At 41.6% G+C, this 26,760-nt stretch overlaps 1 protein-coding gene across 1 annotated transcript in view; it reads left to right on the top strand.

The window, feature by feature from the left end:
- ZNF608 (zinc finger protein 608) overlaps positions 1-26,247 on the top strand; it is a 109,549-nt gene extending 83,302 nt beyond the window's left edge. The window contains exons 3-8 of the mRNA XM_023738684.1: positions 16,088-16,175; positions 16,706-19,160; positions 20,926-21,343; positions 21,928-22,100; positions 24,274-24,427; positions 26,162-26,247. Of these exons, the coding sequence (XP_023594452.1) occupies positions 16,088-16,175; positions 16,706-19,160; positions 20,926-21,343; positions 21,928-22,100; positions 24,274-24,427; positions 26,162-26,247 (3,374 nt within the window). The remainder of the gene's footprint in view (positions 1-16,087; positions 16,176-16,705; positions 19,161-20,925; positions 21,344-21,927; positions 22,101-24,273; positions 24,428-26,161) is intronic.
- Positions 26,248-26,760: the final 513 nt, after the last annotated feature.

Below are 26,760 nucleotides of genomic sequence, written 5' to 3'. Positions count from 1 at the left end.
TCCATGTTTGCGTTGGTATTAGATTTAGTGATTCAGGAACTGTGGTGGGTACAAATCAGATTTTTGGCCAGAATGTGTGTGTGTGTGTGTGTGTGTGTGTGCACGTCTGTGTGTTTTAAACTGTTGAGAGAATTACGACACAACCTGGAAAGATGTTGAAATGTTTAGTCAGGTCTTCTTTCAGTGAAAAGAGGTGTATAAAACACACCCTGATGATGAGCAGCAATTAACAGTACATTACTTTCTGGAAAAGGCTTGAAGTCCGCTGCCCTGCCTGCAGGTCAGAGTCAATAAAGACTGAGTTACTAACAATAGCCTTTCTCTCGCTGAAGCCTTGGACTTAACCCTAACTTCGTCAGACCAGAGAGGATGAGACTAATGTGAACAATAGGAGTCTTGGAGTTCGACTTGGGCCTAATGCGCAGAGACTGTAAAAACTGTCAGAGAGCTTGATTGATTGGCTCTCACACCTTAGTCTCCCGTGCAAAGCGCTGATGTTGCTGCCTCTTCTGAGAGCACTGATGTGCCACCTGGGGTCAGAACTTATCAGCCTGCGGGGCTAATGTTTCACATGAGGCCAAAGTGCAGTCAATAATTTATACGGAAATTTGTGCTTAGATTCCCAAGGAAAGCAGGTTTTGACTTGAATTTCTCAGTCTGCCCAAAAAAGAAGTCTGGGCCAACTTCAGACCTTCCTGCCATGTGTATTGATAACACTTAGGACAACCGAAGAAGAGAATTGAAGTCATCATAGAATATTCATTTAGCGATTATCATTTGGAGCCAAATTTCAGAATCAATAGATGAAATCCTGCTTTCAGGAAAGGAGACATCAGCAATTTTGGATTTATTAAAAAACAAAAGTAAATCACCTCTAAAATGTAATAACCAGGTTAGGTTAAATCATAGTGACTTCGGAAACTATTACATATCCACAGGGATTATCGGTTTACAGGCTCTGAAATTGAGGCACCTGGCCCTGACAACACTGAGAGAAAATGTTATTTAGGTACTATTGAGGACTTAAATACAAATATCGGAGAGGAATTAGATTTCACTCAGATGCCTTGAATATGCCTTCTGCTCTCTAGAGAAACGTCACAAAAAGTTAGCTTCGGTGGCTGTGTTTGGGGTGTGTGTATATACAGAACATCTCTGTGTCTGTATAAACACATGTATTTATACACACACTACATAGAAATAGTAAAGCAGTGACACTGAGCGAGGCTGGTCAATCAATAACCAGCTAAGTTTTGCTCTGCTCCAGTAAAATGACGACTGTGCTCCAGTAAGAGCTAACAAAGGCCCTTTTTACCTTCGCTCTGCTCTAGGAGAACGCTATTAGTCACACTTCATTAGGCTTGTTTACAGAAAAGAGCTGGTCTCTAAGCACGTTATTGAAATACTTGTAACTCTGTTGGGCCTTTTTCTTCTCTGAAAGATAAGAACTTTGGAATGTAGCGTGGGGGAGGGTGGGAAGGCAGCCTGTGACCATTGTCGAGAAAACGGTCTGCTTAGACGGGAACTGGAAAGATGAGTTCACGTTTAACCTGCTCTGTCTGTCTGCGTCCCCCAAAGCCTTCCTGCACGCAGTCTTTCTGTTGACCCTGTATTAGGGAGCTTTAATTTTGCCTTTTATAATTTACACAAATGTCAGGCCTTCAGTTAGCTGTTCTTGAACACTTGAACTGAGGCTTCCTTACTCTCAAAAAACAGTTCAGAGAGGAGGCTTCAGTGATTTAGAACTGCATTTCTCAATTGGCTTTAATTACGGTTTGGTGGTCAGATGAGGAAGGCTTTGCTTTAAAAACTGTGGATCTTTAGGAAAGATACTTTGTATTGGTTTAAATCGGGTGGTTATAGAATTAATGAAAGTCCTTAAGGGTAGAATTCTCAGCTCTAAAAGGTAGATAAACCATATCTATATAGTAAGTGAGGAGCCCTGGTGGTGCAGTGATTAAGCACTCAGCCGCTAACCAAGAGGTCGGCAGTTCGAACCCACCAGCCACTCCACTGGAGGAAAGACCTGGCGATCTGCTTCCGTAAAGATTTACAGCCTAGGAAACCCTATGGAGCAGTTGTAGTGTGTCCTATAGGGTCGCTGTGAGTCAGAATCAACTCAACAGCACACAACAGCAACGACAACATAAATAGTGCAGATATCCATATCTGAGGCTGCTGCACCTGGAAGGAATGCAGGTGGACTCGGCCCCTGGCTACATTTCTGAATGTGAAATTCTTACTGTTTTGGTATATCTCCCTCCGTTCTTCAGCTTGTGACCTGGGTTGCAGGAGAGTTGAACAAGATGAGGAAGACAAAGTACTTTTGCTGAGTGACTATTTTGTGCCAGTCCCCTTGTTAAATACTCTACATAAATCACATCTTATTTAGTATTCCAATTATCCCTATTTTATAGATGTGAAGACTGAGGCTCAGGGAGGTTTAGTTCAGCTCAAGAAGCAGCAGCTAAAAAGACGAGATAGTTCTGTCTCCAAAGCCATGTTTTCAGATGCTTACCCAGTTTGCTATTGAGTTGATCCAGCTCATGGCAACCCCATGTGTATCAGGGTAGAACTGTGCTCCGTAAGGTTTTCAGTGGCTGATTTTTCCGAAGTAAATCACCAGACCTTTCTTCTGAGGTGCCTCTTGGTGGACTCAAACCTCCACCCACATTTAGCAGCTGAGCACTAAACCTTTTGCACCACCCAGGGACTCCTTCAGATGCTTTGGGTGCTCCATTTGACCACCAATGACTCTTACTCTTTCTTCCTCTCTAGTCCTCAAAGTAAAATTGACTGCAGACTAAACTTGATTAGAGTTAATTTCTTCAGCTTTCCTTATTACATTCTGAACCTGAGCCATAATTATGTGGTTTCACTACCAGTATGTGAACTACCTCCCACTCTGCCTGCAGGGCCTGGCCACCTCCCGGTGAGAACAGGGTGTTTTACCAACGGCATAAACCTCATTCACCCTATTGCCTTTCAGTGTGAGGGCACTGAGGTTAGTTTCTATCAGCATTCCTCTTTCCCTTTCAGATTTGTAAAACATGGAAAAAAAAAAAAAAGCAAACCCGTTGCTGTTGAGCCAATTCTGACTTATAGTAACATAGCGACCTTATAGGACAGAGTAGAACTGCCCCATAGGGTTTCCAAGGAGCCGCTGGTGGATTCAAACTGCCAGAAGTTTTGGTTGGCAGCCAGGCTCTTAATCCCTGCACCACCAGGGCTCCCTTCAGATTTGCAAAGAGGGTAACTTTCTGTGTACACACAAAATGTACTCTTTGGCATGCCATATACATGCATATCCCTCCTGTCCACACACACACACACACTCTCTCTCTCTCTCTCTCTCTCTCATACACACACGGTTAAGAGAGGCAGTTTCTCGTTTTCAGCTGCTGCTGTAAATTGCTATTCTAAATTTCAACAAGTAGAGTAATAGCACAGTGATCATCTCCAGTAAATGCTGCTGGCTTTTGTAAAAAATGACTTGTTCAGAGGTTTTATGATTTACGGAGGACTCAGCTGGTGGCCAGCAGAGCTGTAGGAATGTGTTCTCTCCTGGGCCCGGTAGAGCTAGAGATGAAAAGGGCCCAGAGCTGGCACAAAAGCAAATAAGCGTTCTGACTTTAAATAAAGCATCATAATTTATATGAAGCCTGTCTCTTCAATCCCAGTGAGATATATGGATCAGCAGCAGCTTTTTGATGTGGAACATAATTGTCAATTGGTTCCCACCGTCTCCCTATATCTCAAGGACTGAGGATGATAAGAAATTACTTTAAAATACAGCCCTATAATCTCATATTATATATATTTTGACAAGCAATTCAGTAACGTTTAAACCTGAAACTCTGCTAATCACCCATGACCTGGACTGGTGTCTGATCTACAAGAGGTACTGGGTTTGTGAGAAAGACTGGGTGATTAGAAATGTTGGGAGGATGGATACCTCCGTATTGCCTTTTCCTTGTCCTTCTCCCTCCCCTAAAGGTATATGAGGCTTTTCATTCTTACATTTCATTTCCTTTGCATCTTCCAGTTTCATTCGTCTCAGTGATTATTTTGCCTCCTTGCCTGTCCCTCCCTCCCTTGCTCCTGCCATGGAGTAAGCATTTGGCAAGAAGAAGGCTGGCTGCCTGAGCCTGAAAATAGGAAAGTGGCAGATACCAGTCAAATGACTCCAGATTCATAGTATTTTACATCCTTCTCCCCCCTTCCCATTAGCCTTAGCGTATGCTCTTTTGGGGCAGTATCCTGTGTTGTTTTTGCCTTAAAGACAGTTTATTTTTGTCTGGTTTTGTTGTTCTCTTTATCTGTTTTACAAGTTGAAGTAATAGCATTGTGGAGAGCTTGGGTATAGATGTTGTTAGCTGAAAAGACCCTGTAATTAATATTAACTGCAGGAAATGACTGGGACTGATGATTTGAAAGGCCTGCATTCTTTCAGTTGCTTATCTTCAGTGACATGTGAGTCTGAAAGTGGGAGTCCGTGGCGGCTGCTTCCCCCTCACCGTGGGAGAGCCCGGCCATGTGCTGTGCCGGTGGGGTTCCTTGTACATAGTGGTCTTCCAACATACCGCTCTTAAAAGAGAAACAATGTATCAGGAGGTAATAAGAACCATATTATGATTATGGCTCATAATTCGGTAAATACCTATGAAATGGCTTTTCCAAATTTTTGAGTGCTTTTATTTAAAGGAAAAGTAAATGATCTCCTGACTAGCTAATAATGAAGTCTTGTGAGGCTGGATCGGGGGAGGGGAGTCAATTCTGTTACAGTTGGCATTGAACCCTTGTCTTTCCATGAAGAAAGAAAGGAAGGAGGAGAAGGAGAAATCATCCTGCTACTCTAATGAGGAAATTGTGCTTTCCAAGTAGGTGAGGGGTGAGGGTGGCGGAGGGGGTGCCAGCACTAGAAACCATCATCTAAACTCCTCAGATTTCAGATAAACCAATGGATGGCTAATCAAGGAGCTGGGAGAAAATTCAAGTGTTGAACTTGGCACTAGGTTTCAGAGTGTTGCTTTTGCTTATCTTTGTGCTACCAGGCCTCAAAGGAAGGCAGTTACTTACTGGAAAATTTAATCAGCGGCAAGAAATGAAACTTCTGTATACAAATGTATATGTAGGTGTGTATAGATACTTTACACATATATGCACCTATACATTTTATGCATTTAAACTGCTCCAAATGTCTGTCTCTGAAGGCTGTGTATTTTTTCTGTTCTGACTCCCAGTCCCTCTTTCTGTCTTCCCCCTCCTTCGTCTTTTGTCTTTTACTTGAGCTTAGCACCATACCCTGCTGTGTGCTGTCTGGGCCTTGATACCATGAGAGTGTAGGAGGTGGCTTTTGATGCAACCTAGTTAAGTGTGGCTTGCTGCCCTTGCTGAAGCAAGCTCAGGGGGCTTGCCCCCCTCACATCTTACACCCCCCCCCCCCCCCCCCCCCCCCCCACACACACTGTCACTGGAGAGCTAGGCACATTCCAAACCTGTCCCGCTGTCTGTCCCCAAGTGGGGTCTCTGGACACCTTAGCAGAAACTAGTATAGGAACTGCCTAAGAATTAAGGACTTTGTATTGTGATGTGAATGGTCTCAGTTCATCAAGCACAATGCTGCTTTGGAATATGTGTATCCGCCTAATTTAAAGCAAAATTTTGTTACTGATCATTTTTTTTTCCTGCAAAAGTAGAAGCCAAAAGTGGCAGTATCTGAGAAATAAGAGCTTTTAAATTAAGTATGTGTACGTGAAATACATTTTATAACATGCCCCCTCTTTTTTTTTTTCTGGTACGAAGATCAGAAATATATCTCAATGTCCTTTACACATCGCTGGAACTTAACCAACGGTTGATTTTTTTTTTGGCCTTTTAAATGCCATTCCTATTGTTTGTCCTTGTTGATGTTCTTATTATGTTGTGTATTTATTTGGTGTTGCAGATTTATTCTTAGATTGAGTGTAGTGGAATTAAAGTCTTCTCAGCCTTCTTATCAAGTAGACTGGTGCTGCTTTGGTGGGATCTGCTTGTGGTAATAAATACTTTGCAGTGTTCTTTGAATCTGCTTCCCTGTGTCTTTTCACTTGGGTTATTTTCAGGGCTTAGAACTGGTTCCTTCCAGTTTGAACCCCTGCTGATAATTTGCATTTCTAACAAGCTCCCTGCTGAGAATTTGCTTTTCCACCCCAGATATACAGAATCAGAATCTACATTTTGACAAGATCCCCAGATGATTCTTTGTTTGTTAATTTTTTTCTCTAAATTTTATTTATTTTGTTGTTGTTGAGAATATACACAGCAAAACATACACCAGTTCAACAACTTCTACATGTGCAGTTTAGGAGGGTGAGAATGATTGCACAACTTAAAGAATGCAGCCAGTGTTACTGATCATTTAAAAAATTACTTTCTAAAGACCTCTGGTTTTTTTTTTCCCCTCCAAATTACGCTTTTTGTTCTCCAAAAATGTCTAATGGCACCTATGACGTTTTATAAATAGGAAACTTGTTAAAATGTATGTGCTAATTCTTTAAAAGAAGTAAAGCATCTCTACCTGCAGTAAACATTAATTAAGCTCTAATGATCTGTTTTGATTTATTTTTAAGTCATATCTTGGATTATCAAAGTTTTCATTAGTGCTTAAACTTGTGTAAGAGGCCGTGGGTGAAAACATTGCCAACATCCACGTATGCCCACAGGCACCCGTGCAAATGTATGGGACAGCATTTCAGTGTTGCTGGTGGTGTGATACAAAAGCCTTATTTCTGCTCCCTCTCCTTACTCACAAGACTTCTTAACAGGCCATTGTATTTTCTAGAAATGGGAAAGGATAATGTTACTAGGGAAGCAAGAAAAAGAAAAGCAGAAGAGCTTCTTTTAGCTGACCAGTCAACTGGATATTGACCACCTGTCTTCATGGGAAAGAAATAGATGGCAGTGAATAAGCGAGAGTCTAGTTTTCCAAGAAGCTCAATGATTTTCCCAAATCAATACAGCTCATCAGGCCTCAGAACAAAGGCTGCTAGGAGGTGACAGTGATGGAAGTGGCTCTGTGTTCTTTTGTGTATTAAACCATAAGGCCCATGGGGAAACAAGGTTGCTTTAGCTGTGTTTTTTTTTTTTTTTTTAGGGATTATTCAGTGTAGTTAGGGGAGAAAATCCTTTCAGAATTTTTTTTTTTTTTTTAAAGATCTTCATAGATTGTATCCTGATGATCAAATGTTCTTTTGAAAGAAATAAGCGCAGGTCGAGTAAGAATACCATCTTTTAAAGCGTAGATTAGAACAGCATTTTGATGTTGTTCTTTGCGTTTTGGTACTGGATTAGCATATTTATTTGGATTAAGGTTTTATTTTTTCTTGTTATCTATGGATAGGGTTGAGATGAACCAAAAAGACTATCTCAGTGTTCAGATTAACCTCTGGCCAATAAAGAAAAATAACTATCCCCCCGTGAAGGAACCCTGTTCATAATGTCCTGAAAATAACACCAAACCCTAATGGGAATGCTGAACTATCATCTGAGAGGTTATAATTAACATAGATAGAGTGATGCCAACATATTCCAGCCACCGACAGAGAAGATCTACCCAAACCAGCAATTTTTAGCCCTTAAATCCTTTAATCTTTAAGCTCACTGTGCTTTCATAATGTAGTACATTAACACCAGAGCAGTGTGTCTCTGGCTTTATGACTGGGGTGGCGGCACACTAGGGCATAAAGTGTTTCATTACACTTCCCTTTGTTAGTACTGCCCTATCTCCCGAGCTCCATTGCCGTACACTATTTGTTCAGATAAAGCCCAATGTTCAGGGTGACTAATCGCAGCACTGTGTTCCAGATGGTTTGATTACAGGATGTGGTTAAAGTGACTCTTCAAACATGCAGCCCAGCGGTTGGGCTCTTTAAAAAAAATACTGCATTTTCTGGTCACGTGACAACGCTTACTTTTCTTGTCATAGTGCTCCATATGTATTTGGCGTAGGTAATAGAAAAGTCAGCTTTTTGGCTGGCAAGTATTTTATGGGCAATTTTAGTTGTCAGTTAAAACATTTCCCAAATAATTATAAACTCAGCCTTGTCCTTTGAAGAAAGACCTATCTAAAGGTAAAAGCTCTGACGCTAGATCAATGAACGGGTGTTCTATTAAAGGCTCAGCATTTTAAGAAGTACCAGGATGGCAAAAGTCAATGCAACAAAATATTAGGGGGAGAGACTTGTGTACAAAGGAATGGTGATAAGCCATACCTAGTACAGTAGTCACATAGAGTAAAAATAGAGAGTAATATGATAACCAAAATGTATGAACTTTATCCTGTACTCATTAAACCATCATATTGTGGCATTTTTTTATTGTCACTAAAGTTTCTACTAGGAAAAAAAAAAAAATATATATATATATATATATATATATACAAGGGAGGAAATGTGTAAACTTAAAAAAGGATTATGGCATTAACAGGTTACATTTTGGTGTTATTAGAGTGAGGTTTATGTTTTCAGCCTGAGTGCATGCCCAGTCCGTCCAGATGTGGTAGTCTGAATAAAAGTTCAAAAACACTACCTCTGATTCCAAATTCAGCATTTGCAATGCTTGGCAAAGACTTCTGTCCCAGGGATGAGGCACTCTAAACACTCTGAAACAGTCTTTAAACTGTAATACAGAGTTATGCTGATCCACTGGGAAATCAGGCATTTGCCTAGTTCTTGAGGAAACATCCTCACAAATACTAGAAATAATAATTCACAGACCATATTTATAATGTCTTCAGAGCAAAATCTCTCCACAGAGACTTTCCGTCATCTGTAAACTAGTAGGAGATTATGCTTATTGAGAAAGTATGAGAATAGCAAAAAGAAATCACTGACTAGGATTCAAATCTAGATTCTCTTGAGTCACCATCCAGTTAGTTACCAAGAGTTTAATGAACTCTCACCCTACACTAGGCACCATGCTCACAGGTGCTGTAGGTGCAGGCACTACTCCTACTTCAAGGGTATGGTCTTGTTGGAAGAAATGGGCGTACTGTGTATATGAGTGGAATAAAATGTTAAAAGGACTCTGGATTAGGGTAACACAAATAGTCTCCACAGTGTTCAAACACAGGAAGAGTTTATGTGTTGCTCACCTAATAGACTGAGTTGCGTATCCCTGGTGGGTAAAGGTTCTCCTTGTCGTTCAGCATCCCAGATGGAGACTCTGCTATCTTCAGCTTGTGGCCTCCAAGGTAAACTAGTCATCTCCAGCCTAGCCAGTCCGAAGGTGTTATGGATTGAATTGCACCCGCCTCCTCCACGATATGTGTTGTAAATCTTAAGCCCTATACCTGTGGTTATAATCTCATTTGGGACTGGATTTTCTTTGTTATGTCGGTGAGGCAGTATTAGTGTAGGGTGTGTCTTAAATCAATTCCTTTTGAGATATAAAAAGAACAGATTGAGCAAGCACGCAAGCACAGATGGGGCAACTGGGAAGATAGATGCCATACCACATGAGAACTCCAAGGAACCAAGAAACAGAAGCTGAAAAGAGACAAGGACCTCCCCTCAGAGCCAACAGAGAGAGAGATCCTTCCTATAGAGCTGGCACCCTGAATTCAGACGTCTAGCGTTCTAAACTGTGAGAAAATAAATTTCTGTTTGTTGAAGCCATCTGCTTGTGGTATTTCTGTTATAGCAGCACTAGATAACTAAGACAGAGGGCAAGAGCCTAGAAGGGAAGTGCTTATGGGATAGTCCTGGAAATAGCACGCATCATGTAAGCTCGCTTTCCTTTCATAGAACTCAGCCAGCGGTCACATCTAACTGGTAGGGAGACTGAGAAAGTTAGTCCAGCTATGGACTCAGAAAGGAGAGGGAATCATAGATACTGCACATGCGTATTGGTGAGTAGCTTGCATATAGGATGCAGTGGGGGCCCAGGTGGGAGTGTCTTAGTTTCCTAGGGCTGCTGTAATAAAAATACCACAGAGGGATGGTTTTAAAGAACAGAAATTTATTGTCCCACAGTTCTGGAGGCCAGAAGTCCAAATCCGGGGATTAGCTCTACGGGTGGGTCCCTACTTATCAGTAGCCCCGGCCGGGTATTCCTTGACATTCCTTGGCTTGTAGACGGTTCCGCATATGATCTATTCCCCCTGGATCTCTGTGTTTATTCTGCACTTTAGAAGGACTTACTCAGAAGTAATTAGGTTTAGGACCTAATGAAGTCTGGTATGACTTTATCAACATAACTTAAAAAAAAAAACAAAAACGCTATTTCTAAATAGGGTCCTATTTACAGGTATAGGGTTAGGACTTGCACATTTCTCTTTGGAGGACGCAGTTCAATGCACAACAGCATGGGTGTTCTTTTGGTGGTGTGCATGATATGTATATGATTAGAGAGGATTCATAGAAGAGATAACATTGAATCTGTCTACTTGGTCGTAAGTCCCTGTTTGGTTGCCTTTGTTTCAGGTGTCCATCACTGGTCCAGTCAGCTGGGGCCAGGGTTAGGGTTACCTGGTATAGGAACCTGGTCACCCAGGGCTACCCATGGAGCAAGGACTGTGAACAGGATAGGCAGTATGAATGTCACATCCGGCTGTAATTTAATGTGGTGGAATAAGGGGACTAGTCTGTAGGTATGAGTAATATGCAAAACTCTACTTCCACTTTTCGATTATAGTGTATATGACTGTTACAAAATTGCACTCTTGGAGTATAGAGGTTAGGTTGAGTTCCAGCCAAAACAGTGTTGACTTCCTAGTGCCACATAGATACCTACTATTTACCTTATATGGGTACAGTAAATGCTTGATGAGGATGAGCCCCCATTCCATTGCTGTCGAGTTGATCCCAACTCATGGCGACCCTATACAACAGAGTAGAGCTGCCTATAGCCAAGTGCCACATCTTTCTCCCATGGAGTGGCTGGTGGGTTAGAACCGCCTACCTTTCAGTTAGCAGCCAAGTGCTTTATTAACCACTGTGTCACCAGTGCTTCTTAAGGATAGGCCAGACCCTGGGAATAATTAACTGCTTTATATATTGACAGGAAACCCTGGTGGCACAGTGGTTAAGTGCTACAGCTGCTAACCAAAAGGTCGGCAGTTTGAATCTACCAGGAGCTCCTTGGAAATCTTTGGGGCAAGTCTACTCTGTCCAGTAGGGTTGCTATGAGTTGAAATCTACTCGACAGCAACCGGTTTGGTTTTGAGTTTTTTATATATTGACAAGTGGAAGTAATAGAACATAGTGACTGTGGAATACTTTTGAGATCTCAGGCTATTTTGCCTTTTAGAAGTAATGGACTTAGGCTGTGTAATAAAGACCATGTTCTTAATAAGTGTCCTATAGGTAATGTGTGAAGGAATCCCTGGGTGGTACAAATGGTTAAGCGCTGGACTGTTGTTGTTAGGTGCCGTCGAGTCGGTTCCAATTCATGGGAACCCTGTGTACAACAGAACGAAACACTGCCCGGTCCTGTGCCATCCTCACAATCGTTGTTATGCTTGAGCCCATTGTTGCAACCTCTGTGTCAGTCCATCTCATTGAGGTTCTTCCTCTTTTTTGATGACACTCTATTTTACCAAGCACAATGTCTTTCTCCAGGGACCGGTCCCTCCTGATAACACGCTCAAAGTATTTGAGACAAAGTCTTGCCATCCTTGCTTCTGAGGAGCATTTTGGCTGTACTTCTTCCAGGACAGATTTGTTGGTTGTTCTGGCAGTCCATGGTATATTCAGTATTCTTCGCCAACACCATAATTCAAAGGCATCCATTCTTCTTCGGTCTTCCTTACTCACTGTCCAGCTTTCACATGCATATGAAGTGATTGAAAACACCGTGGCTTGGGTCATGCGCACCTTAGTCCTCCAAGTGACATCTTTGCTTTTTAACATTTTACAGAGGTCTTTTGCAGCAGATTTGCCCAGTGCAATACGTCTCTTGATTTCTTGACTGCTGCTTCCATGGGTGTTGATCGTGGATCCAAGTAAAATGAAATCCTTGACGACTTCAATACTTTCTCCATACCACTGGACTACTAACTGAAAAACTTGGTAGTTCGAATGCACCTAGAGGCACCACAGAAGTAAGGCCTGGCTATCTGCTTCCAAAAGATTACCTCCTTGAAAACCCTATGGAGCAGTTCTACTCTGCACATGTGGGGTCACCATGAGTTGGAATACACTCAGCGGCAACTAACAACAAGTAATATGTCATATGGGGCATCTTAGATTCAGTATCAATATCTGAGACAAAGCGTTAACAATACAAAGAAGAAGACTCCGTGGAAAACACACGCTCAAGCTATCCATTGCTCTCTGCAGCTGTATTCTTTATTAGTGATATTTTTCAATATTGATATTCAGATATTTTTCAAATATAAAATGTTACAGGGCAGGCACTAGCTATGTGGAGGAAAAAAAAAACATCTCCACCGGTAGAGAGGGGAAGATAGTAAACTTGACGGGGTACTTCAGAATATAGATGAAAAGGACTTGTATAGAGTGTGTATAGAGCGTCCTTATCTCTCTCACAGGCTAGGTGGTTGAGTGACTAAATGCACATTAAAAGAAAATATTAAATCTTTTTGGGCTAAATGTACATTTATTTCTAGTTTACACAAGATAACAGAGAAGTATAACTTTATGCCCAGATTTATAAAATTCAGATTTGTACTTTTAAAGAACTAATTTTCATTTTGAGCATTTGCTCCTTTGAAAAAGGTATAGTCTGTTTTCTATGGCCATGGCTTCCAAGATGTTCAAGATTTTGAGACTAAAGTGAAATAAACGATAAACTGTTTACATCTTTTCGAGCTAAAACACCAACCACCTTTATACTTGACTCCTCACAATAGGATGTTGTCTAAACATAGACTTCCCTACACTTTGTCGTTTATATAAGAAACATTCCTTAAGCTTTCATTCCAATATAGAGGCAAATTTAGTTATATAAACATGTGCATGTGTATATTCACACGTGAATTCTATGCACGTATAAGTGCTTTGTGACCTTCCGAAGCTGCTTGTACATAAGAAGAAAAATAGACATACATGCACGTATTTAATTAGCACTGATTGTTGGAAACAGTTCAGAATCTCCGGGAGTAGCGCATTTATTTTGACCATTTTAAATACAGAACCCATTGCTGTGGACTAGATTCTGACTCAAAGCGACGCTATAGGACAGACTAGAACTGCCCCATAGTCTTTCCAAGGAGCGGCCGGTGGATTCGAACTGCTGACCTTTTGGTTAGGAGCTGAGCTCTTAACCACTAAGCCACCAGGGCCCGTCTTTAAATACCGAAGGCTTCTTGAAAAATAAGGGTGACTTATTTAGGCCGTTTAAAGTTGAAAATGGGTTTTTCTTTACAGGATTTTATTCCCACGGAGGGCAAAACTAATAATAGTAATAAAAAGATGACTTGTACTTAGATAAGAGATCTGCTCTTGTATCTTCCAGAAATAGTAGCAGGCGATATGAATAGTTTTCTAGTGTGGAGGTTGCAACTTCAGTTTCGCCTTTGTGACAGCTTCAAAGTGCAGCCCTTGATAACCAATGATTAATTGCTTGTTTTGGAGTCCCTTCCTTCTACCCAGCCCCCAGGCTTCTCTATATCCTGTTTTGAGACAACGAGTTCGGTTCTGAGGGTTCTGAATGAGCTGGAGTGTTCTCTGGAGCCGCATAGTGGCGTGGGGCTTGATGGGTAAACACAACACGGTCAAGCAGACAGTAACCTTTCATCACACTGACTGGCCTTGTTAGTGCAAACAAGCCAGTGCTGATTTCCAGAGCTGGGAAACACGGGCAGCGTTCGCTGCGGGGAGCTTCCTGCCTGTGAACCCCAGCTTTCGCTCACGATCTCCGGCCTCCTCCGCCGGGCCCCCTCACGTGGGCGACGCGCGGCTGGGGTTGGATCCTTTTACCTCCGCGAAACTCATTTATCCGAGGCCGCTGCCTCGGGTGTTTCGGACGGCCAACGTCGGCCCAGCCAATCAGACGTGAGTGTTCGCAGCAGGCGCTGGCCAATCCGTGGCCAGCTTTTGCTGGAAACGCGAAACCCTTAGGGGAAAAGCAATAACAAAAGCCTTTCACTGCAGACAAATGTTAAGTGTCTGTGCAGACTTTTCCTGTTTTTAATTTTACTACAGCAAGAATGGAGGTTTTGTTGTTTCTTTCATGTTTCCTTTCATGCTATTTTAATTATACATTTGTGCTACATCAGGGACTCTGGAACGCAGTGATTCAGCCTATTGCATCTAAAGCTAAAATGCAGTAACCTTCTGGCAATACAGATATATTCCTGGATTGTAAATATAGCTGACATGCTGAAGAATTTTAAGCAGCTGTAAAGGTCTTTGACACCACACACAGTGCCCCAGAGAGCAGATGATGAGAAAACCAGCTCCGTCTTCCCTGTCTCCTCCTCTCCCACCCCCTCCCTTTTCCTGACGGGATGTGCTCATAAAGAATCCTTTCCTCCAATTGTTCCCGTCTTCTGCAAATTTGGACCAAATGCCTAATTACCATCGATTCTCATCTCAATGTGAATTTTTATACTCAGTGGTTAAAAAAAATTTCTTGAGGGAATTACAATAGAATCAACGGTGATTTTAGGAAATGCTTGCTTTGCTTCATCCTAGCTTTTTTTTTTTTTTGTCTTCTAGACTATTGCAACAGTGAGTGAATTCAGCTGTCACCTAAGTAATAGCTACATAGGCCATGTGGGAAACAATTTTAAAATCTTCTTTAGAGACTTTTGAAAGAAATCCTTCTTTCCTGAGTACTTGAGTCCCAAACATTCAAATATTTTACCTGCTATTAAAATATTCCCAAGGAAATGAATCCTACCTTGTGAGATTTCCCTTACCGTAAAGGAGCTGTACAGGTTTTCTGTAAAATTCAGAATGGCAGTGGTAAGGCAAGTAAGTAAACTAACTAGAAGTATACTTTGAGTAATGTCCCCTGATGTTTTCCGGAAAGAGTGGGGGTTGGTGCAGAAAAGAAAACAAAGTCTCACTTAAATATTTCATTTCCTTACCTTAATATTTTATGTATGTCTCAAAATCTAGGTCCTTTTAATGTGTGCTTTAAAGGACTGATTTTTTTTTTTTTAATATGGCAGTTGTACTCTAGAGAAATAAAGAAGATGTTATATTTTGTTTCTCTGTGACATTTGGTATACTAAGTGCACTTAAGTTCAGGAATTCACAGCTGCAGTGCTAAATTAAATTGTCTGCAAAGCAGTTGGGAAAAGCAGAATGGCTTGCAGGAAACAAGTGTGTTGGTTTTGAGATTTTTTTTCCTAATCCTCTGTGGCAAATGCTTACTAAGGTTGATTCTAAAGATAACCTCAAGAGCAAATCTATTGTGCACATTTATTTTCTTAAGAGGTTATTTTAGGAGTCCTTAATATGAAACAAGACCAAACAGTGAAACAGATACCATTCTAAGGCTGATTCTTGTCTCACAAGGTCAAGGAGGGATTTGGAATGAGAAATCATAGCTGACTGTCTGCTATGTGGACTCTGTCTGAGCCCCCGTTTTCCCCTCTATTCCTGTCTTTATGACCCTGCATAATTTTTTTTAATAAATAAAAATCACCATTATATTACTGAACTGGAAACACAACTGATTCTTTTCAGTCACCTTCTAGTTTAAGCTCTGGTAACTGGCACTTAGTTTATGTTGGCTGCTTGCCAAACGAAAGCAATTATGTGTAATAATAGAAAAATTAAGAGTTGAGTGTTGCTGTTTTACAGCAGGACATGGCAAAAACCATTTCCTTCTGTCAGCAGTATCTTGATTACACTGTTACACACAGGCTCACCCCTTTGTACCACACGTGCACACGCGCACGTCCACACACACACACACACACACACGCACACACACACACACATACTATTTCCTGTGGGTTTTAACTTGAGGTCACTGAAACCAGAAAGAGGAAGAAAGCAAACCACAGCTTTTGAAAGCAAGTGAGAATAGAACTTTGCTGGTAAAAACAATAATGATGATGATAATAAATATACCGGAAATAGAGTAATAGGTACTAACTGTGGTCCCTCTTTATTTCCTGCCCCCACAGGTGTCCTAGTGGTCAATGTCACGTGGAGGAATAAAACATACGTGGGGACCCTACTGGACTGCACCAAGCACGACTGGGCCCCTCCCAGGTAAGCATAAGGCCTTTTGTTTCGGGCTCTTTTTTTCCTCCTCCTTCCTTCTTCTTCCCCTCTCCCTCCCCCACTCTCTCTTTACAAGGAAACTATATAGAGAGATTAATAATACATAAAAGTCTGCTTGTAATTGAAAGCAGGCAAAAGCGAAATGAGCAATTCAGGACTGAACACAGTAAAATGTAGATGCTGGGTTTCTTTCCTATTAGGAGATCTCTTCTACCTCCTTTGTTTTCTTTCTCTCTTTTTTTTTTCCCCTCTATAGAGGACGTCAAACTGGGTTTGAAGCTAGCTATCTGAGCTGTTTTTCATAGAGTTTCTGAGGAAGAATATGAGCCGTTGGTAACCTGATCTTTTCCAGGTGTCGAAATTGTCAATGGAAGAATAGGGTGTCCCTTTCTGGGCTGGGCTGGCCCCAGCCCTCGAGTTATCGTGGTGCTGTGTGTTTTTTGCTGCATTGCATACTTTGTGATTTCACCTGGCTGTTTTGGAGACGCTCGTTTTAACTTTTGTTACTTGCTTCCTAGGTTTTGTGAGTCACCGACAAGCGACCTGGAGATGAGAGGGAGCCGGGGCAGAGGCAAGAGAGCACGATCTGCCGCAGCCGCCCCGGGCTCGGAGGCCAGCTTCACAGAGTCCAGGGGGCTACAGAACAAGAACAGAGGGGGCGCCAATGGGAAAGGGAGGAGGGGCAGTCTCAACACTAGTGGCCGAAGGACACCCCCAAACTGTGCCGCTGAGGACATCAAAGCCAGCCCCTCTTCCACCAACAAAAGGAAAAACAAGCCTCCGATGGAGCTGGACCTGAACTCCAGCTCTGAAGACAATAAGCCTGGGAAGCGTGTCCGCACAAATTCTCGAAGCACTCCTACCACCCCTCAAGGGAAACCAGAGACTGCTTTTTTGGACCAAGGCTGCTCTTCTCCAGTGTTAATTGATTGTCCCCACCCAAACTGCAACAAAAAGTACAAGCACATTAACGGCCTGAGGTACCACCAGGCTCATGCACACTTAGACCCAGAAAACAAGCTGGAGTTTGAGCCTGACAGCGAGGACAAGATCTCAGATTGTGAGGAAGCATTAAGTAACGTAGCCCTCGAATGCAGCGAGGCAAGCACAAGTGTATCGACTTATGACCAGGTGAAGACACCAGCATCCCCTGGCTCTGGGAACCACCCTGGGACCCCAAAGGGAAAGAGAGAGCTCATGAGCAATGGCCCGGGTTCTATTGTCAGTTCTAAAGCTGGAAAGAGTTCTGGCAAAAAGAAGGGCCTGAACAATGAACTTAACAACCTTCCAGTAATCTCCAATATGACAGCTACATTAGACAGTTGCTCCACAGCAGACAGCAGTTTGGTTGCTGAAATGCCCAAGCTGGAAGCAGAAGGATTAATTGACAAGAAAAACTTGGGAGAAAAAGAAAAGGGCAAAAAGGCAAACAACTGCAAAATGGACAAAAATCTCTCTAAACTTAAAACTGCCCGGCCTATTGCCCCTGCTCCGGCCCCCACGCCCCCACAGTTAATTGCAATACCTACTGCAGCCTTTACGACCACCACCACGGGGACAATACCCGGCCTGCCCTCCCTCACAACGACTGTTGTTCAGGCTACACCAAAGAGTCCTCCATTGAAACCCATTCAGCCAAAGCCCACAATTATGGGAGAGCCCATCACTGTAAACCCAGCTCTTGTGTCACTCAAAGACAAAAAGAAAAAGGAGAAGCGAAAGCTAAAGGACAAAGAAGGGAAGGAGACAGGAAGCCCGAAAATGGATGCTAAGCTGGGGAAGCTAGAGGACTCCAAGGGGACTGGGAAAGATTTGTCTGGGCATTTTTTAAAGGACCATCTCAACAAGAATGAAGGGTTGGCTAATGGACTGTCAGAGTCTCAAGAGAGCCGAATGGCCAGTATCAAAGCCGAAGCTGATAAGGTTTACACTTTCACAGACAATGCCCCCAGCCCTTCGATAGGGAGTGCCTCGAGAATGGAATGCAGCACTTTGGTGAATGGGCAGGCGCCAATGGCCCCACTGCATGTGTTGACACAAAATGGGGCAGAGAGTTCAGTGACGAAGACAAACAGCCCTGCCTATTCGGACATATCTGATGCTGTGGATGACGGTGGTTCTGACAGCAGGTCAGAGGGCATGAGGTCAAAGGCCAGTTCTCCAGCAGATATTATTTCTAGTAAGGACGGTGTTGTCAAAGGGCATTCTTCAACTACAGCACAATCATCTCAAATGAAAGAGTCCCATTCTCCCTATTACCATGGCTACGATCCTTATTATTCTCCCAGTTACATGCACCCCGGACAGGTCGGCACCCCTGCAGCTGGCAACAGCGGGAGTACACAGGGAATGAAGATCAAGAAGGAGTCTGAGGAAGACGCCGAGAAGAAAGACAGGGCAGAGCAGTTAGATTCTAAGAAAGTGGACCATAATTCTGCCTCCTTACAGCCTCAGCACCAGTCAGTGATCACACAAAGACACCCTGCCCTGGCTCAGTCCCTGTATTACGGCCAGTATGCCTATGGGCTCTATATGGACCAGAAGTCCCTGATGGCCACCAGCCCTGCCTACAGACAGCAGTATGAGAAGTACTATGAGGACCAGAGACTGGCAGAGCAGAAAATGGCCCAAGCTGGGAGAGGAGACTGTGAAAGGAAAAGTGATCTCCCTTTGAAGGAGCTGGGCAAGGAGGACTGTAAGCAGAAAAACATGCCATCGGCCACAATCTCAAAAGCTCCCTCTACTCCGGAGCCTAACAAAAACCATTCTAAACTAGGGCCATCAGTGCCTAATAAAACTGAGGAGACAGGTAAATCGCAGCTTCTCTCCAATCACCAGCAGCAGCTTCAGGCCGACAGCTTCAAAGCTAAGCAGATGGAAAACCACCAGCTTATTAAGGAGGCTGTAGAAATGAAATCTGTCATGGACTCTATGAAGCAGACAGGTGTAGACCCAACCTCGAGATTTAAACAAGTAAGATTGTGGAGTGTGGCCCCAACAGGGAGAGAGCAGTCTGAGAATTGTACATGTCTGGGCTTGATATGGTTGGACTTCTCAAAAAGGAAATGAGCCAGCATTAGATTTTGTTCTCTTCTCTTGAAACATATTTTTAAAGATTCTCAGGAGTTACTGGGTAGCTCTAAAATGTAAATGATTCACTGTCTTTTTGTCACGTTGTGTAGTAAAAGGAACTATGAGCATGAGGTTTGCAGACCTGTGCTCCATGCCCTTACCTGACCCTGTGACTCCAAGGAGGTCCCTTAATTTCTTACTTAGTCTAAAATGAGGGTGTTTAACCACATGGCTGCTGAGTTCCCATCTAACACTGAGATTCTGAGTCTGATCTCTAAAATATGTGTTCTTATATCTTTCCAAATTTCTATTACCATCTTCTAGGAATTTTAAAACTAGGTCCCTAAATTCCTATTTCCTCTTTTTAATAAAATTTGGGGCCCAGACATGTTTCACCTATATTTCTGTCTTACACTATGTCTAAAATGCCCTAAAGTGGAACTCGGCACTGAGCATTTGTGAGGAGGGCGAGGCGGTTCAGGAGCATGGGCCTCAGCAGTCATCCCAGAGCCAGTGGGGTCAGCCAACCTGAGTTAAATGTGTACATCCTTCTCCTCACTTATCAACATGGTTAGGTTCCAAAGACTAGTCATTATGTGAAATCGGCGTTATGCGAAAATGGAGGATGACCACATCAGATCACAAACTGGAAGATGACTAAATTGTTACATAATGGCCAAGCCAAGTTGACACATAACCTTAACCATCAGCCAGTGTTACTTTCACCTTGTATCTTGACATTGGTTGCTGCCAGATGTATGTCATTAATGTGCAAAATAATCACACAGTAGATTTTTTACTATTGTCTTAAATGCAAAATGTCAGATAACAAGATACTTCATAAGTGAGGAGGTGTAAACACCTGCAAATCAGGCACCATGGAACCACATATGTGCTAGTATTTTCTGTCAGGGTTCAGACATCCTGATGCACTGTGGCCTGGTGAACATTAGTTTTGGTAGCTCCAGGTCCCCCTTAAGGGCCCGCCCTGCACCCCCTTGCTTAGCTATTCCCTGGGGGTCGGAGTAACAGTATCCTTTCCTCGCACACATTTCTGCCACACGGGCTTAGACCCAACTTTTGAGTGTTCACTCAGGACCTGTATACCCAGGGGGTTTATACCATGAATGGAACAGGGTCACAAAGGCCATTTAGATCCTGAGTTCCTCCACTTCTGGGGGCCTTAATCAGGCTGTTGCTTCACAGGGATGCAAAAGAAGTATACAGGTTTTATGGTTTAAAGATGGCATTGTTTTATAATAGAAAAGCTGTAATGTGTGCCATTAATTTGAAATTTCGTTTTGATTAAGAAGTTAGCACATAATGAAAAGTGAGCCAATATATTAAGAAGCCGTAGCTGCAGTAGTAGATGAGGAAAATGTGTTAGGAAACCAAGATTTTTTTTCTCTAAATGATATTAACACTATGATAATGACTTAAATTTACCGTTTTTAGCTTGGGTTTGAGTTTTGAAAATTCTTTGTACCTGTGTGGGATATAAAAGCTTTGGTTTCCTCTTCTGTGAAAGGAATCAATAATAATGTCTACTTCAGTCATTACTATGTGAGAGAAATAAGTAAAGCTTTTAGCATAGTACCTAGCACATATATAAAGGTTAAAACTTTAAAACAACTCTTTTTATTGTTACCGTTGTTGTTTTAATCAGGATCCAGATTCGAGGACATGGCATCATTATGTATACCAGCCCAAATACCTGGATCAGCAAAAGTCAGAAGAACTTGATAGAGAGAAAAAATTGAAAGAGGATAGTCCCAGGAAAACTCCTAATAAAGAGAGTGGCGTGTCCGGCCTACCTGTGTCGTTAACAAGCATCAAAGAGGAGCCCAAAGAGGCCAAGCGTCCCGATTCTCAATCAATGGAAGAGAACAAGCTGAAAAATGATGACCGGAAGACGCCTGTGAACTGGAAGGACTCTCGAGGAACAAGAGTGGCTGTCTCCTCACCCATGAGTCAGCATCAGTCATACATACAGTACTTGCATGCTTATCCTTACCCACAGATGTATGACCCCAGCCACCCTGCATACCGCGCTGTCTCTCCCGTCCTAATGCACAGCTACCCTGGTACGTGTTGTGGATTATAATTACATTGGAGGGAAGAGGCTATGTTCAGATATTAACTGTTAAAAACTCCAGATAAATTAGAAGTTTCAAGAGCGCCGTTTGTTTTACCTGTTTTTATGCTGCTGAAAATTCCAAAGATGAAACTGATATAAGATGGTTTTTTTGTTTGTTTCTTTGTTTTTTTATGAACTGTCAGTTCTCAACTATAGTTTCCATAGTCTTTGATGGTCTGCTGTAGTTGTTAGAGTGACACGTACTTTATTGTCTATGAAAATATTCTAAGCGTTTACTGTCATAATTATTACAGTTTCTATTCTTTTCACTTAAGCAGACACATAACTGTACGAAATGACTGTAAGCTCAATTCTGTTTATAACCTCTGTTCATCGGGATGAATTAACTGGGAGAAGAAAATCTGAGAACCTAGATAAAATTTAAAAATTATATAGCTTATTCTTAACATAATCCCCTATTTTAAGATCTCTGACTCTTATCCCAGATTCATGTAATCCAAATTATTATTCTTTTTTTTTTTTTTAAGATGTAGCCTGTAACTTGATGTGGCATTTGTTGTTTATCTGCAGGGGCCTATCTCTCTCCAGGATTTCATTATCCTGTTTATGGGAAGATGTCAGGGAGAGAAGAGGCAGAGAAAGTCAATACCAGCCCTAGCATCAACACGAAAACAACCACTGAATCTAAAGCACTGGATTTGCTCCAGCAGCATGCCAACCAGTACCGCAGCAAGTCTCCTGCTGTACGCCTCCTTTTGTTGCTATTTAAAGGCGTGATGTTTTGGGGAAGAAAAGGGGACAAACTAGAGAACAATTCTGAAATATAAATGGTTTGGGAACCCAGCTGTGATTTCAGTGTTGTTTTATCCTGTTACATAAAGAATTGAGTGTTCAAAAGTATGATGCTTTCACACATGAGGGAAAAAAATGTTAAAGTGTGTGTGGTAGCAAGCTTTTCTGTTGCAAAATCTAGTATATCTTGCATACTAGAGGATGCTTGTTCGGTGGATTTGAAATTTATAGAAACCAACAGGATATTATTGATAAAACATAGAGAGGATGCTATAGCATTTTGTGACAAAGTGATTCAGAGGCCACAAACTATTGACCTCTTGGGCAAATTGAGCCTTTTAAAATGTCTTTCTCTTGAGTCAGCTTTTAAAAGTCAGATATTTCACATGCCAATTAAGATTTCTTCTTTGTCTTAAGACAATATAAAATCTGGTCCAGAATCACATGGCAGGAATTGATGGAAGCAGGTATCCCTCCCGGACAGTTTGTCTTGCTCCCCATCATTGTAAGCGTGTGTATAAGTAAAACCTGCCCAGCCTGCACTGCTCATCTGTTGTTGGCTTGGCATCTGTAGAGATCTGAGTGTTCAGCCCATTCTGTTGAGTCTTGGTATTCACATGTTTCCAGGGTCACTGCAAGCAGTGCTTAAGGGTCCATGCCATGTAATAGCTGGTAATTTTACTCAGGCATAGATTTTGAGTTTTGCACAGTGTGCAGTTCATATGCAAAAGTGAGTCACTTAGCTGAAGAGTGGTGGCTGCATCTGCTATTTTTTGTTTGACTCATTGTCACATCCCTATAACTCTGCTGAAGTAATGCAAATGTTGTATCTTTGTGAAAGATGGCTATCTTCGCATAAACAGTAACTGCTAGCCCTAGAGACTCTTGTGAAGAGAGAGACCCAAGAAGAGGATGTGATGGTTCTCTGCTAGAAAAGAGAAGTTTGGAATAAATTAGAATATAGTATCTGTGGTGTGAATGAGTCCACTGGAGACACCATAGAGTCTAGAAACGGAGATTCATGAGTCTGTTTCAGTGAGTACTCTTTGCAAGTGCAAAGATGTTTTTCAAGTGAGAAAGAGAACTTTACTGAAAAGTTGGTTAAGTTCCAGTGGGTAGAAGAGTATAAGAAACACACCATCTTTAACCAAACTGTGATTTGGGGAAACTAGAGTTTCTATGTGAACGTTCAAAATTTTAGATTCCAGAATGCCTCCCGAGGCATTTCTTGTGAATGGCAATGAGTTCCTGTATTTTATAGAACACTGGATGTGTGGATACCAAACCCCATTGCCGTCGAGTTGATTCTGACTCATAGTGACCCTATAGGACAGAGTAGAACTGCCCCATAGAGTTCCCAAGGAGCAGCTGGTGGACTCGAACTGCTGACCTTTTGGTTAGCAATTACTGTGCCACCATGGCCTCTTAAAATGGATACAGATATGTTTAAAGCTGCAGGATAGGTTCTCCCCACAAAATGTAAATGGAATGAAAATGTAACTAGAGAACTTGACCCGAAAGAAATAGCAGAAACTGCTTTTCCTTGATGCGTGTGTAAACAAACGTTGCTTCTGGGAAGAAATTGGGTAGGTTCTAAACCTGCAATTGAGTGAGTGTAGAGAGAAGTCTTCTTATTTCAGTTATTGGAGGAAAAACATTGATATCACGTGGTTCACTTTGGGTGGAGCAATTCTTTAGTGTTGGCTAATTTCAACTGAAATTAATATGTGCCTTTTGGAGTTACCTTCAATTAATAAAAAATCTGAAGTGTTTATAGGTCTACTTTTTAATCACTAACCCAATATCGTCAAAGGGACAAAGGAAGCTTAGAGCTTTTACTGGTTGTTTTTCAAATGATTAAACCAAAAAAAAAAAACAAAAACAAACCCACTGCTGTCGAGTCATTCCGACTCACGACAACCCTATAGGACAGAGTAGAACTGCCCCATAGAGTTTCCAAGGCTGTATTCTGTACAGAAGCAGAGTGCCACATCTTACTCCCTAGGAGCAGCTACTGGGTTTGAACCACTGACCTTTCAGTTAGCAGTCGAGTGCTTAACCACTGTACCACCAGGGCTCTTTTCTGATAATTAAGAAGGGAAAATTCTCTCTTTTCTATTGCAGCCTGTGGAAAAGGGCACCACCGAGCGGGAACGGGAAGCGGAAAGCGAAAGGGATCGCCACTCCCCGTTCGGCCAGCGGCACCTGCATACACATCACCACACCCACGTTGGCATGGGCTACCCACTCATCCCTGGTCAATATGACCCTTTTCAAGGTCAGCAGCTCTATTGTGATTCTGCCTTCATTCATTCTGCTCTGGAAAATGGTTGCTAAAACTGCCTTTCATCTCTTAAAATAAAAATATTGAGCTTTGAGTTAAACTTTGCTCTGTGGAGGGTTTTTAGCAATATTTCCCAGGGACAGAACTAAGGCTATTCTTGCGTCTTTGTATTCTGTTGAGGCATGAAGTAACTACCACTTAATAATTGTCACTGGTTGATGTTATCAGCAGCTTACTGTTATCTCATGGGCTAAAGATGGTGGCCAGTGTCTGGGGCAGTGAATGTAATACTCAGAAGATCAGATATCTACTTCAAGGGAATTGTAGGATAAAAAGGGAGGGCTGGGGGGAGTCAGGTGAAATTACTTGTCCTGATTTCTGCTGGCCATTTAAGTTGCTCTTTTCCTGTGGAAGTATTGGGAGTGACATGATCAAGTTTAACGCTTTACACAACCTAATTCAAGGACTCTTCATGGCTCTTGAGTGCTGTGACTCCTCCACTAAAGATGAGAATCGAGAGAGAAAAACATTTTTTAAATGGCACAGAATTCCCATGAGGGAGCCTTCAATTCATAGTGTACTAGATGAGCATGTACCATTTGTCCTGGCTCTGTCACCTCACAGAGTGTGGGTAGTGGCACTCCTGTTACATCACATACACTTGCTAGGATCTTTGCAAGTTCCTTCATACCCTGTTGTGTGAATATAAGGTAAAGTAATAACTGTGAAGGTGTTTTGAAAATGGAGAGTTTGTACAGATGTGTATTTGTACATTTTTTATTCAACTCATTTAACTCTTGTTAAACTTGGTGTCAGCTAGTGGTGTTAAAAGAGAGCATCTCTATTTCCTAATCAATTTGTTATTGAGTGTGAGAAGAACTTGGAAAAGAAATGATGTATTACTTGTAACAAGTTCCATATATATATATATATATATATATATATAAAGAGTGTGTGTATGTGTGTTTTACATATATATATACACATGCACACATATATGCAGAAAATCTTGTCACTTTCAAGATGTTATTATTGTAATGTCTTAAGTTGCCCCTGGGAAAATAAAATATATCCAAGTAAAAGACATAGAAGGAGAGAATAATCTTTCCTAGGTTTGCATTCATCTCTTCTATTTTCTCCCAGGACTGTTTTCTATAGAATTCAAAGGAATTTCCTATTAGGCAACTTCATGTCATTTGGAGCTGTTTCATTCATGCTACCTTTCTCTTCCAGGATAAAAGTTGAGACTATTTCTAAATTTGATTCACTGATTCCATTTACCTTATGGGATGCATTATGTTCAATCACTGGAAAAAATGTTAAAGTGATAAAAGTTACTATGAAAGTATTGTATTCTAAGCAAATAGCATGTCACTTCTATAGTTCACTGTGACTGTTGATTCCTCTTGTTACCTGGTACCTATTATTTCTCCCGATCTTCCTATTCAGGAATGCATGCAAACTATTTAGCACCATGCAGAGCCTGAGCGATGCAATGCTATATTCTCTTTGAATAGCTATTAAGAAAACTGCAGTGTATTCGATAAGGGGATAGATACTAGGTAGACCAAGCATTCTGTACGCCTTCCTTGCTCCATGAAACGTTTCATGTGTATGTTTAGGAAAGGACGAATTGCCGCTTTTGAATCTGCAGCCCTTCACCACTGCGCCTGTATCTACTCTTATCTTTATAAATGTCACAGAAACCCTGCATTTTTTCCCCACTAGGCTTGACTTCTGCTGCCCTAGTTGCCTCTCAGCAGGTGGCTGCCCAGGCATCTGCATCAGGAATGTTTCCTGCACAAAGAAGGTAAATATCCTCTGCATTTAAAATTTTTTAGACAGAGACACTTTAATGGAGATGATGGATGGGTGGGAAGAAGCAGCAAAGTATATTCTTTTTAGACCAAAAATTTATCTCTTAAGGTTTTATATCATTGAAATGGATTTGCTTACTATGCTACTTACTGTTCTTTATGTATTATTTATATTCCATGAACCTCAACTGTAATGTAGATTAACAATCAACTGATCAAGTTTTTTAAACAATTGAGGTTTTCTTAGATTATCCTCACAGCTCTGTTAAAATAATTCACCATGACTCCCTTTGCTTTATTCTATTTAAAAATAAAGTTGCACGTAGAGAAATTTGATTACGCTAAAGATAATGTTTATTCTTCGATATTTATTTTGATGTTAGCCCACAAATTGTTTTGAAAAGGAAAATAATTTGTCTTTCACACTATATTATTTTCTTGTGTTTATTTACTTTCTATAGAATTGAGCGTTACAAAATGAATAGAATTAAAAACCTGTCAGTCTTAGGG

This window comes from Trichechus manatus, unplaced genomic scaffold, assembly GCF_000243295.1.
Source record: "Trichechus manatus latirostris isolate Lorelei unplaced genomic scaffold, TriManLat1.0 scaffold00121, whole genome shotgun sequence".
Taxonomy (NCBI): Eukaryota; Metazoa; Chordata; class Mammalia; order Sirenia; family Trichechidae; genus Trichechus; species Trichechus manatus.
Note: the sequence above shows the minus strand (reverse complement) of the source record. Positions and strands in the feature narration are given on the sequence as shown.